Source organism: Adiantum capillus-veneris, chromosome 21, assembly GCF_014529385.1.
Source record: "Adiantum capillus-veneris isolate H3 chromosome 21, ASM1452938v2, whole genome shotgun sequence".
Lineage (NCBI taxonomy): Eukaryota > Viridiplantae > Streptophyta > Polypodiopsida > Polypodiales > Pteridaceae > Adiantum > Adiantum capillus-veneris.
Window position 1 is genome coordinate 144,307,377 of NC_140951.1, and position 10,878 is coordinate 144,318,254.

Consider the following 10,878-nt stretch of genomic DNA (forward strand, 5'->3'; position numbering starts at 1 on the left):
AAGCCCTTGTATTTATTGCATGCGTACATCAGAAGAGTTGAATCTTGCTCATTAGAATAAGGCCCCTGACATACACTCAAAAAATCCAAACTTTCAAGCAGCTCTAGATATTGTCTCTCAATTGTCCACAGGTGCACATTGCATGCACTTTACGGAATTATTGAGAAGATTGTGCATCTTTACATAGGTTTTACATGGAAACTACAACATTTATGAGTTAGGATGGCTACCATAGAAAGTATTGATCTTGACTTATAGACAAACAGGGCTGCTAATTTACTTCAATTATTCTACATAGCATGTTGAAATAGGTGTGCAGCATATCCTCTACAATCACACTCCTTGGTTTATAAAGAAATGTAAGAGCTTGTCAATATGGTCAACCCAAGGTATGGAGAAGTCCCACTACAAATCAAGAACCAAGTTCTTAAAGCACACTAGACATGAACAAGGAGCACAAAAACCTAATAGCTTGCTTGAAGTATTTCAATGATTTTGCAGACAAGTGTGGCATAGGACACAATCGCCAGAATCCAAGAAATTATTGGAGAATTCAAATATTGCTACATCTATACAAAGGAGTAAGCAAAAAAGGAAAGATGCATATAGTAAGTCACCTGCAAGTGAAATATTTTTACAATGACTTTAGACCAGGGCATAGTGGATGTGGACAACCACCCTTGACAAAGTCATTCTTGCAAGCATGGGTAGATTGGGTGATGAAGAGAGCTTCCAATGCTAAAAGGAGATTGTCTCCTTGTTCAGCTTCCCAATCTAATGTCCAAGACTCTAGTCCCTCTTGAGATCCAAAGGTCTTGATCTATTTCCTGTTCCCGAAAATTTGTCATAGTATCAACATTGTCAATCTTTGTAAACAAGTCAAAATTAGTAATATGGAATCGAGCCTTCATTAGCCATACATATGACAATGTGCTTCCAAATGCTTAACTTACCTTAGAACTTTCATCATCTTAAAAAGACTCTTCTTTGGAAATGTCCAAGAGGTTTTGTGTATCACTCAACCGTATAAACTCTTTATTGTTTATCTTCTAAGTAGGAGAAGTTGCTATGCATAGCAAAGGATCAAGCTCATCCTCTAGGATATCAATGAGCTCATTTACCTTTGTGATACTATTTGCTATGAACACTGTCATATCCAAAATCTCTTTGCTTTGTATTTTCTCCACGTCTAGAATAAACTCCTTATCTATTTCTTCAACCTCTATAGATCTCTTCCTCGTGTCGTATGTATGACTTCAAAACGTCTAAGATGTCAATAGTGAACCTTGCAAGAAAGCTCTCCAAGTAAGAGGAAACATTGAAGATATCTTTGATGTAGGTAAACTTTGCTAAGTGGTTCACTTGATAAAGTAGTCACATGAATCTATCATCCTATTACTGCACGATGTGGAAACCTTCTCTTTTAATTTGGTGTGCATAAGCTTTCTCAATGGTTTGTTTCTTGCATGAGAGTAGAGTCTCTGAAAGGGTGCCTAGTTATACTTTTTTCGCTCAAAGAGCTCTAGAAATCAATGCCTCCATCATTCTAGTATCTTTAGGGTTTGCCTCTTCCAACAAAGTCCTTGCACTAAAGAAGCATATTTAAGCTTTCATAGCCAACCAGTCTGACGTGCAGACCCGTCAAGATCCTGGACATTGTGAGAATCCCGCCTTTGAGGCCCCTCTCCTTGGTGCACGACCGCCCAAGTTGGCGCCCTCTCCCAATGATAGGGCAAGGGTGGTCCGAGGTAAGGGTCCTCAGCTATCTTTTCTTGCATAGTCACCGGGTTGCTCTCTCAAAAATGGCATCCTTTTTGGGCCTAGGATTTGGCGACAACCCTGCTCCTATTTGGAGCAAACATGCTCGTCTTTGGGGGTCTATGGAGTGTTGGTTGGGTTACATTGGCTCCTGCTGATTACTATCTACTTCACTAGTCTTGCTCCGTGTTCAATCGACATTTGGTGGTGCCCTACAGGGTCTTGGTGGGCTCGACGACAAGGAGTCGGGTGTGGCAAGCTTCTACTACTTGGTGGCATGGCCGGGTCAATCAACTTAAGGTACAAGGCTCTACCTTGAAAGCCTAGTGCATGTGGGTTGATGGTGTATGGTCGGATCCAACTTCATCAAAGTGCTTTTGTGGATTCAACCTCACTTGATGATGGAGCTTTCGAGCTCCCCCCATACTGCAATATTACCTTGAAAGCCTAGTCCATGTGGGTTGATGGTGGTCGGATCCAGCTTCATCAGAGTGCTTTTGTGGATTCAACCTCACTTGGTGATGGAGCTTTCAAGCCCCCCCCATACTACGATATTACCTTCTCTATCTGCTCGTTCTTGGTGGTTAGCCCTCCGTTTCCTTTTTATAGATCATTTTGGACTCTGAAGCTTAAGGGTGTCTCCCTTCAATAGCTGATGTATCTGTTTTGGAAGGGTTGTTTGGTGTCATGGCTTTTATTGTAGACTTTTTGCTCTTTAATACATTCATCACTCACATTTTGTGAGTTTGGAGGTGGCTTAGCATTCTCATGTCTCCATCTCAGTTGTTTGCCCTTATTCACCATGCTTGGAAAGGCTCATGTTATGTTTCTAAAGCTTTGCACAAGACCTAGCATGTCTGCTAAACATCTTTTTAAAATCCCTGTACACAGTAATATTACACTTTTCTATATATAAAAAAAAGGGGAGAGAGAGATTGGGTTTGGGGGTACAGGTGGACTCTCATTCAGCATTGCAGGAACTGAAGCCACTGACAGGAATGTAGATCATAGGCAGCCCGAATCTCTCTCTCTCTCTCTCTCTCTCTCTCTCTCTGGCTTGTTCATATGACATAAAACTCTCCTCTCCCAACTTCTCGTCTCATTTGCGAGCAGCCATGTTAAAACTTTCCTGTCTAGCTGTCAAGCGTCATTCCAAGAATGGTGGGACTGTTATGAATAAAACATTTCGCACTGATCTTCCTCCGAGGACAAGGGTTTAACAAGCATTCCAAGCAAGGGCCACTCACTCACAATGTCATGTTTATCTCAAATGTAATTCAGAAGTGATGTTCTTCACCCTTACCCAATGAACCGTTGATGTGGAGGGACCATGTTGTACTCTCCCATCTGTATTATAGTCAATATTGAACAAGGTAGATGGTCTATAAAATCTTGTTCAGTCCTTGTATCTTGCCCACACCTTACGAGTCCACCTCTCCAGTGATTCCACAGCTCCAACCCTCGGAAGTAACTAAAACCCATACAGCTTTATACCAGCTCTATTTAATGATTCGTTGATTGCAGTGTCCACCTTCACTGAAATGGCATTCACGCGTGAACATATGGGCACCAATAACCACCATGTGCAGATTGCATGCCCCCATGGACATGTAGACAGCTCGACACATTAAATATATACAACTGACACTTGCGCAACAGAAAGACGGTAATTTTGTTCTTTAATCTTCTTGGCCACCTTCAACAGCAACTTTCTCAGGACAGAAAAGATCAATTTCATCTTTCACCCCATTTTACAATAGTCAATTCTGACCACTACCCGTTTGTCTGGGTCACATTCTTAGACAAGGCCGGGCATGGCCCACCAATAAAGAGGCTAAAGGGGACCAGCCCTGGCTCATCTTTTCTCTATTTACTTCTCTTTCAGCCAAAGGGATGGCCAGAAGCACGTGATTTGCCCACCACCAACCTGGAGCAGAAAAAAACTTCAAAATCGCAAGAAGCTTACAGCAATTTGCAGACCACAGTTGGATGTTGCCAAACTGCTTGCTGAACTTAAGCTTCACAGCACCAAAAGATAACCAAGAACATAGAAAACCCACCCACCAGTAAAACTTCTCCCTCTAAAAACACATTGCAGCACTCTTGAACAGGAAAGATTGTTCACAATGGACACTGGCAAAAATAAAATACACAATAAAAGAGATGAGCGCCCTATCAAACTTTTCATCACAAATAAACAAATCTTTTCCACCTATTTGCAGAACAAATTAAAAAGAATTATAAAACTAGCACATAAACAAGATTGATGCGCTGTGTAGAGTCAAATTGTGAGTGTAAGTAATGTATTAGAAATTTTAAGAACCTTGCAACCGTGGAAAATAGAAAGTAAATCTGTTCATTCAATATCAACCAAGGGTACATAAGAGTCCCCTTAAAATCATACAAAGCACATGATACTTTTGGCTGTCATCCCATATGCTAGCATCCACCCACTCCAGCTAACCAGATCACGTCATCCACTCCAGCTGACCTGATGCACTCTACAAAAGCACAAAATAGGCAAGGCACACCTAATACACAAATCAGCATAAAGCTGAAAAAGCATACACTTCTCCCTCTAAGAAATTGAATATCCCAAGAATCCACCACCGACAGCCTTTCTTCTATACAATGAGAAGGTCGCTATAGTCCATCACTCTTTCTATAACTGAGTCAGTACATTGTGTTTGAGAGGGGACATGCCTTAATTTTGTCCAGCTTCCAAGGGTTCCTCTCAGTTTTCAAATTCTATAGAAATCTTGTTCTATATTCACAAAAAAACTTGTTTACCTAATTAACAAATCAATATAGTTTATTCTTCTTCGCAATACCCTTTCCAACATCACTGGGAGGTAAAAAACAGTCCAAAGAGAGGCCTTCTACATTGAAAGCAACCTCTTCTATAGACCACATCTCCTCCATCCTGGTTTTTGTCTGACTCATTGCCTCCTCCCCAAATCTAAATAAGGTAACAACAGAGTGCCCTGTATGAGCAATATTTATGCCATCAACAAGCCGATAATCTTGTATAGAGGATTCAATTGTTGTTTCCCAATAGACAACTTCCCCCCCACTAGCTTGTATTCTTGTTAGATGTGAGTCCTCCACGAAAACAAGCAATCCCTTTCTTTGACTAAAGTAACCATAAAGAACATGCCGTATAATTTCAGCAGGACCATTGCTCCTTGACTTCAGGATGGTTGGATCGGCTGAAAGCTTCAGGACAAAGCAGTCTTCATCCCCGATCTTTTTCTCCCCAATGCACCGAGCATTCATGAACAAATTCGCAGTCGTAATGGGGTCTAGCCCCTAGTTTTTGACGCATAAATAAGCTTCATCAGCAAATGCAGTCAGCCAAACATTATTCAACAAATAGCATTCTCTCTTTAAAAACTTGTTGGATTGTTGGATAGATTTCAATCAAACCTGCAAAGCTCGGCGTAGAGGCCTCACTGGACCTTTCGCTGCATGTGCACCAAGCCAAGAAGTGGACCTCCACACTACTTTACCATCACTACCGGCTTGCACTGAGTTGCCCTCAATTTCAAGCTCCACATGCCACTTGTCCGGCATCATTTGCCACAACACGAACCAACCATTTTCTGCAGCTTTGATTGGGTTTTTGGTGATTCGAGTAGCCGTCTCAAACTCAGTTGTAAGCATTCTTACTTTGCCTCTTGTATAGGAGTTCTTGATAGAACTTAAAAATTTGATGCCCCCAGTCGCAGCAAGGTACTGCTGAATAATGTACCGTGCACAAGAGCTCTCCTGCCAGAAGAGATTTGGTCAGGACAACGATGTGTCAGGAGCTGTGCACATAAACATGTGAAAGGCTTGCAAAACTCAGACAGCTTCCTAAATAAATCAAATTCGAACTATCAAAAACCCACAAGAGTTTTCAAAATTAAAACGTAAAGCTCGTGTCAATTCCTGGCTCCTCTAGCCCTTTCTCTATTATCTGCTCCCCCTTTTGGCAATAGCCACAAAAAAGTAAAACCACTCTAGCCCCTTCTCCTGTCGTCCTTCCTTTGAAGAAACCGGCAAATCAAATAAACATGGACGTGGTTCTAAGAAAAGACAAGCTCAAAAGAAGAGGTTCCAAAAACTTACAATGGGGACATCTTTAGCAGACATGCAATGCATAGGCAAATTATCGTTGGAGACTGTAAAAGGAGCCAAGGGGCAGCCAAGAACACCAAGTAGCAAAGTCGGGTCAGATCTCTTGTTGGTATACAAAAGTTGGGGCAGCTTGTAGCCTCTCTCAACCTGCTCCTTCACCCAGTGCAGCACGTTTTCCCAAGATTTCTCCCTCCTATTGTGTCGACCACCATCCTGATGCGCATCTGGTGTTGGTCCCTCCCAAAGAGGAGCTAAGAAGTCCCCAACAGAACTAACCGCTGAGCATGAGCTCTGCTTCCTTGAAAGCATTCTGCTAAAGGTCTTGAAGAGAAAGCTATAATTAACCCCTTCAAACGTGTGTTGCAAGACTGCTAAAAGCCACCTTCACCATCTCCAATGCAATTGCGCTTAAACAATCGGTACTTAGACAAGCTCTCCAAAGATGGAAGGTAACAGCCATTCTCTTGCTTCTGACATTTTTTGTAAATGCAAACCCCTTGACCTATGCCAGCAAAGCAGTTTGCTTTACCCTGATTGTCACTAAATTAGACATTCCCAGGGCATATTTGCACTTTGCAGGGACTAGAACAGCTGAAGATCAAGCCTCTGAAGCCTTTTTCACTGAGCTCAAATACAGAGGCCTGTTCTGTGGCCCGTGAAAAGCATACACTTTACTAATGATCAGTTCAACCAGTCCGCTGTAGGAGCACGTTACTCCATCTCTCTTTCAAATCTGCCACATTCGGAGCCTCGAAGACTTGGCCTTAATCAAAAGTTGTAACACCACCCCACTTTGACTTCATGCACTCTCTACAAAATCCAAAGACTGCACACAATTATCCATCTTTGCAGGTGGAACGAGTTCTGTGAAAGCATATTAAGGTAGTCAGACGTAGTGTGTCCTCAAAAAAGCTTACAGATGGCAGCACAATGAAAAAAAACTGACATTAGCGCTATTATTTTCTGTCCCTTGCTATAATGCAGACTTATGGGAACAAGAGCTTGCTTTGACATAAGTGGACTGCGGCACTGTGGTTGCTTCTTAGTGAACTCCTTGCTTCATTGATAACGGAAGACAGTGCAGTGCACAAATCTTGAAAGCAAAACAGGAATGCTGAAATGGCACGAGTGTTAGAGGACATGACGCACTCTCAGAGCTTGAAAACGGATGTTAACTTCTCAGGTATGATGCAGGTAAAACACCCCCCTCCCCCCTTCTCTCTCTCTCTCTCTCTCTCTCTCTCTCTCTCGGAAAGCTGACAAAAGGAACGACACTAAATCCCGATGGCCCTAGGTGCTTTCCCCCTTCTCTACTTGCTGTCAAAAAGGAGTTACCTTTGAAAGGATTTTCCCTTCAGCCCCGCCGAGTACAGGCAAAGGCAAAGGCTAAGGCATTAAGGCTGCATGAAGCAAAGTTGCCAAGCATGGCTCATGCATGCATGCAATGCCATGCATGTTCTCCTCTCGCAGTAAAAGTCTCGCTAGTCCCTACTACTACTACTACTAGACTCTAGTAATACTACTACCACCAGACAGGCAAGCAAAAGCTTGACTCACGCCAAGTGGTCAGGTAGCAGGCTATGCAATATGGCCAAGCTTCTCTCTCTCTCTCTCTCTCTCTCTCTCAAGCCTTAACCTGCCTTGGAAATAACTATGAGAGGAGGAAGAAGGCAGGCATTGGGATTACAACTAGGGGCCATTTGTGATGTTGGGATGGACTAATAATAATCATAAGTAGACGATTGGGCTCTCACTCACGAAGAAGGAAGCCCACTTGTGGTTGCTGAATACCTCCCCTCTTCACCCTACTCGGCCTCTTTCTTCTCCTTAAAGGGGAAGGGGAAGGGGTTGGGGGCCCTAGGGTGGACAAACAACCTTCCCTACATCATCATCCCCTACCCTCATATAATCACCCCACCAGAGAACCTTAACCTCAAAACTAAGTCACCCCGCGTAACACCCTTCACTCGTTTCTCTCTCTCTATTTCTTTTACTCTCCGAGCCTCACCTTCTAACGGCTTGCATGCTTACATTAGGCTTCTCAGCTAATTTAATAAATTTGCCTCTAGAATCTAGATAGAGACATCCACTTCTTGAGATTGTACTTGTCAGTTAATCACCCCCCATCAACCAGAAAGAGACTGCTGACCCATAAAATTCCTCCTCCTCACTGACTTGCTCCTCAAGAAACGACCTCACATCCTTCATACTCTCTTTTATGTAACCTTTTTTGCAATACGTGCATCCAACTCTACAACTCGTGGCGCGCGCAGTGCACAACCCAAACCCCCCCCCCCCCCCCCCCCCCGTTTTTTCAGCTACCCTCCATTTCCATCCCACCAAAAGCAGAGTGTGTGTGAATGTGTGTGTGTGTGTGTGTGAGAGAGAGAGAGAGAGAGAGAGAGAGAGACAGAGAGAGAGAAATCTCTATGTATCTGGGCATGTGTGTACAATGTACTGATAAACGCAAACATACACAATGCACATAAGTTTATCTAGTAAGAATATCATTGCTGCACACATCCAAAGTACGGAAAACAAAAAAAAACAGAGTAATTATCTGAAAATCCTCACGAGTCACATATCAAGTCTCAAGAGGAAAATATGCACGACTCCTGCAACAACAAAAAGAGGCTGCAAGATAGGACTAAAAGGTTCCCAGGACATGTCCACAAAATCACATGCACATTGCACCCGTAACCCAGTTTTACTTTTCCCTGCCCATTGCCGATGCTTTTTGAAAAGAAGTGCATAGTCGGGAATGATGGAGTCGGGAGGTACCTGGCAGGCCGCAGCAGCCGAGAGGGCTCGCCGGAGACGTCTGCGATGCTAGTGTGTTGGGGGCCACTGAGCACTCTATTCTGCTTTCACCTTTCTGTGTCTTGAGATCCGAGCAGCAAAAGGAAGAGCGGTGAGAGGGACAGAAGCCCACGTGAGCCCCTCTTTCTCACAAGCCTTGCTTGCCTGGCTCCCAATTGCCCCTGCCATCTTTATTCCGTCTCAGCTCTCTCTCCTCAACAGGTGTAATTCAAGAAGCAAGACTTACTTATTTATAAACGTGGGGGCGGGGCGAGGCGCTCAGCACTATCAACGGCGGTCGACCCCGCGGGAATCTGCCAATGGACGGCCCCAAAAAAATGGTCACCGGCCTTGCAACAATGCAAATTGAACTCGGTACCGCCGGCTTGCAAGCCCGATGGCCTAAGCTCGCACACATCATGTGACATGGATGGAAAACATAACATTTATAACTAAATTTGGACACCCACCTTACCTTGTCTTTGTTTAATTTTCGCAGATCGGGAAGGTGTCGTGCCTCTCTTGATTCTCGCCTGCAGTTCCCCACCATGGATCACATGGATTGGGCTTCATTTAAGACCTCGTATTACTTACTGTTGAGGTCCACCGGGAAGGGGGGACACCTTTAATGGTCCTCGTCCGACCATAGACGTAAGCTATAGGCTTTTTACGTTAATCCATAAGGTTGGTCCATCATTGCCCAACGTTGGGCACGTAGACGTGGAGGCCAGCGGGCAAAAGAACATTGGTTGTGCGAAAAGGGCAGCAAACATCAGCCATGACCCCTTGCCCACGCTTGGGCGAGGATTGCGCTTTTAACAACAAGGACAAAAAGGCAACCCCAACCAGTACACTCGATACCTTGATAGATTATTCCATTTTTATAAAAATAATTGTCTCCAATACGGATGGGCACACACAAATTCAATGTATATCCAGCGTAACGTTTCTCTCACTCGTACTCATGCCTCACCTCTAGCATTCAAGTTCTTGCTTAACAATCAAGGGCCAAGACAAACCGTTCTCACCATGCTGCCATGGTTGCTAACAAGTGAATTGCATTGAGTCAACACATATCGTTAACCAGTTGACAGAGGCTATTTCGTGGTGTTGCGCCCGTAGCAAGGTCTTATGCTTGCACTTTGAAATTTCCTAGCAAAAGCATCAAGACGTATCCATACTAGGTCAAGCATCCATCAAAAGCACCCACAATGACTCAAACGATGAGGTAGCATGGTGTGGCTTTCACAAACCATAGTGTTAGCTTCCTAGTCTTTTCTAAACACTTTGAAGATTTGAATTTCATTAATCACAATATGATCAAAAATTAATGATTCTACAATAAGAGTAAGCACCAAACATGAAAGAAACAAGTGAATTAACATGACACAAAGATTGCAATCCGACACAAGATTGGGTACCAACCATCCCCCTCAATCAGATAGATTGAGTATTTGCCTTTATCTTTTATTATGATGAACTTACTCAACTTACAAGAAAAAATAAGATTACATCTAAATAAATAAGAAATATCGATGAGAAGATGAGAACGTATGAATGAAGATTGATAGAAGTGGAGAGAAATCAAAGGGCCAAAAGTGTAACTTCCAAACTGTTGCTCTGATGGAGCTTTTGAGGTCTCTATTGGCTTTAAAAGGGGGTTACAATGATAATTCACTTGGTCAAGATCCTCTCGGATCGCTCGTCTTGCTCATGGAGACCCCGAAGTGATTGTTGCCTCAAAAGTCACACATGCAAGATACGCAATTTTGAGAGTCCTCTTCTTGAGTGTTTGCTTCCAAAAATAGAAAAAAAAATCTCGCTTTTCTCCAAAAATAGTAGTTGAAGTGGATTTATATTTGCATGAAGAGTTTCCATTAGATAGTTAGACTATTTCAATTGTTTGTGAGAATCAAATGAATAATTTGCATGTTAGAAGAATAGCTCCATCTTTCGCTTTTGACGTTGCACATGAGCTCAATAGTTCCACTCCTTTGGGGGGGTTCGCCCAACACACGGTGGGTCCGAAAGCTCTCCTCCTATTTTTTGCCCAATTAGTATGCACCATCGTGGACTAGCCTTTCCTACCATATGCTTGTTTGAACCCAGCTTATGTAAATTGATTACAACCCTCCCTAATAGAGAAGCAGTTGTCCTCAATTGTGAAACTAAAGTGGTAGTATATGTCTACCAAAATATATG

The 10,878-nt window shown here is 43.1% G+C and overlaps 1 protein-coding gene across 7 annotated transcripts; it reads right to left on the reverse strand.

Annotated features, from left to right (window-relative positions):
• Positions 1 to 3,406: 3,406 nt before the first annotated feature.
• On the reverse strand, positions 3,407 to 8,868 carry LOC147431879 (uncharacterized). Of its 7 annotated transcripts, XM_086494355.1 has the most exons (5): positions 5,869 to 7,176; positions 5,185 to 5,526; positions 4,590 to 5,067; positions 3,823 to 3,891; positions 3,407 to 3,685 (listed from the first exon to the last, which is right to left on the reverse strand). In XM_086494355.1, exons 1-5 carry the CDS (start codon positions 6,184 to 6,186, stop codon positions 3,549 to 3,551), a joined length of 1,344 nt encoding a protein of 447 aa, XP_086350481.1. In that variant the 5' UTR covers positions 6,187 to 7,176; the 3' UTR covers positions 3,407 to 3,548. The 7 variants fall into 7 exon arrangements, with proteins under 7 accessions (XP_086350481.1, XP_086350479.1, XP_086350476.1 ...); XM_086494353.1 differs by lacking the exons at positions 3,407 to 3,685; positions 3,823 to 3,891 and adding an exon at positions 8,659 to 8,868 and having other exon boundaries at positions 4,096 to 5,067; positions 5,869 to 6,687; XM_086494350.1 differs by lacking the exons at positions 3,407 to 3,685; positions 3,823 to 3,891 and adding an exon at positions 8,659 to 8,868 and having other exon boundaries at positions 4,096 to 5,067; positions 5,869 to 6,741.
• Positions 8,869 to 10,878: the final 2,010 nt, after the last annotated feature.

What these genes read in the sequence shown, in the direction of transcription:
- LOC147431879 (XM_086494355.1), bottom strand. Translation starts at nt 6,186, where the DNA reads ATGCTTTCAAGGAAGCAGAGCTCATGCTCAGCGGTTAGTTCTGTTGGG. An exon ending in CTGCTAAAGATGTCCCCATT is followed by an intron (nt 5,527 to 5,868) that starts GTAAGTTTTTGG and finishes CTCTTCTGGCAG; the next exon opens with GAGAGCTCTTGTGCACGGTA. An exon ending in TCCCAGTGATGTTGGAAAGG is followed by an intron (nt 3,892 to 4,589) that starts GTATTGCGAAGA and finishes TATTTTTGCCAG; the next exon opens with TGTCCATTGTGAACAATCTT.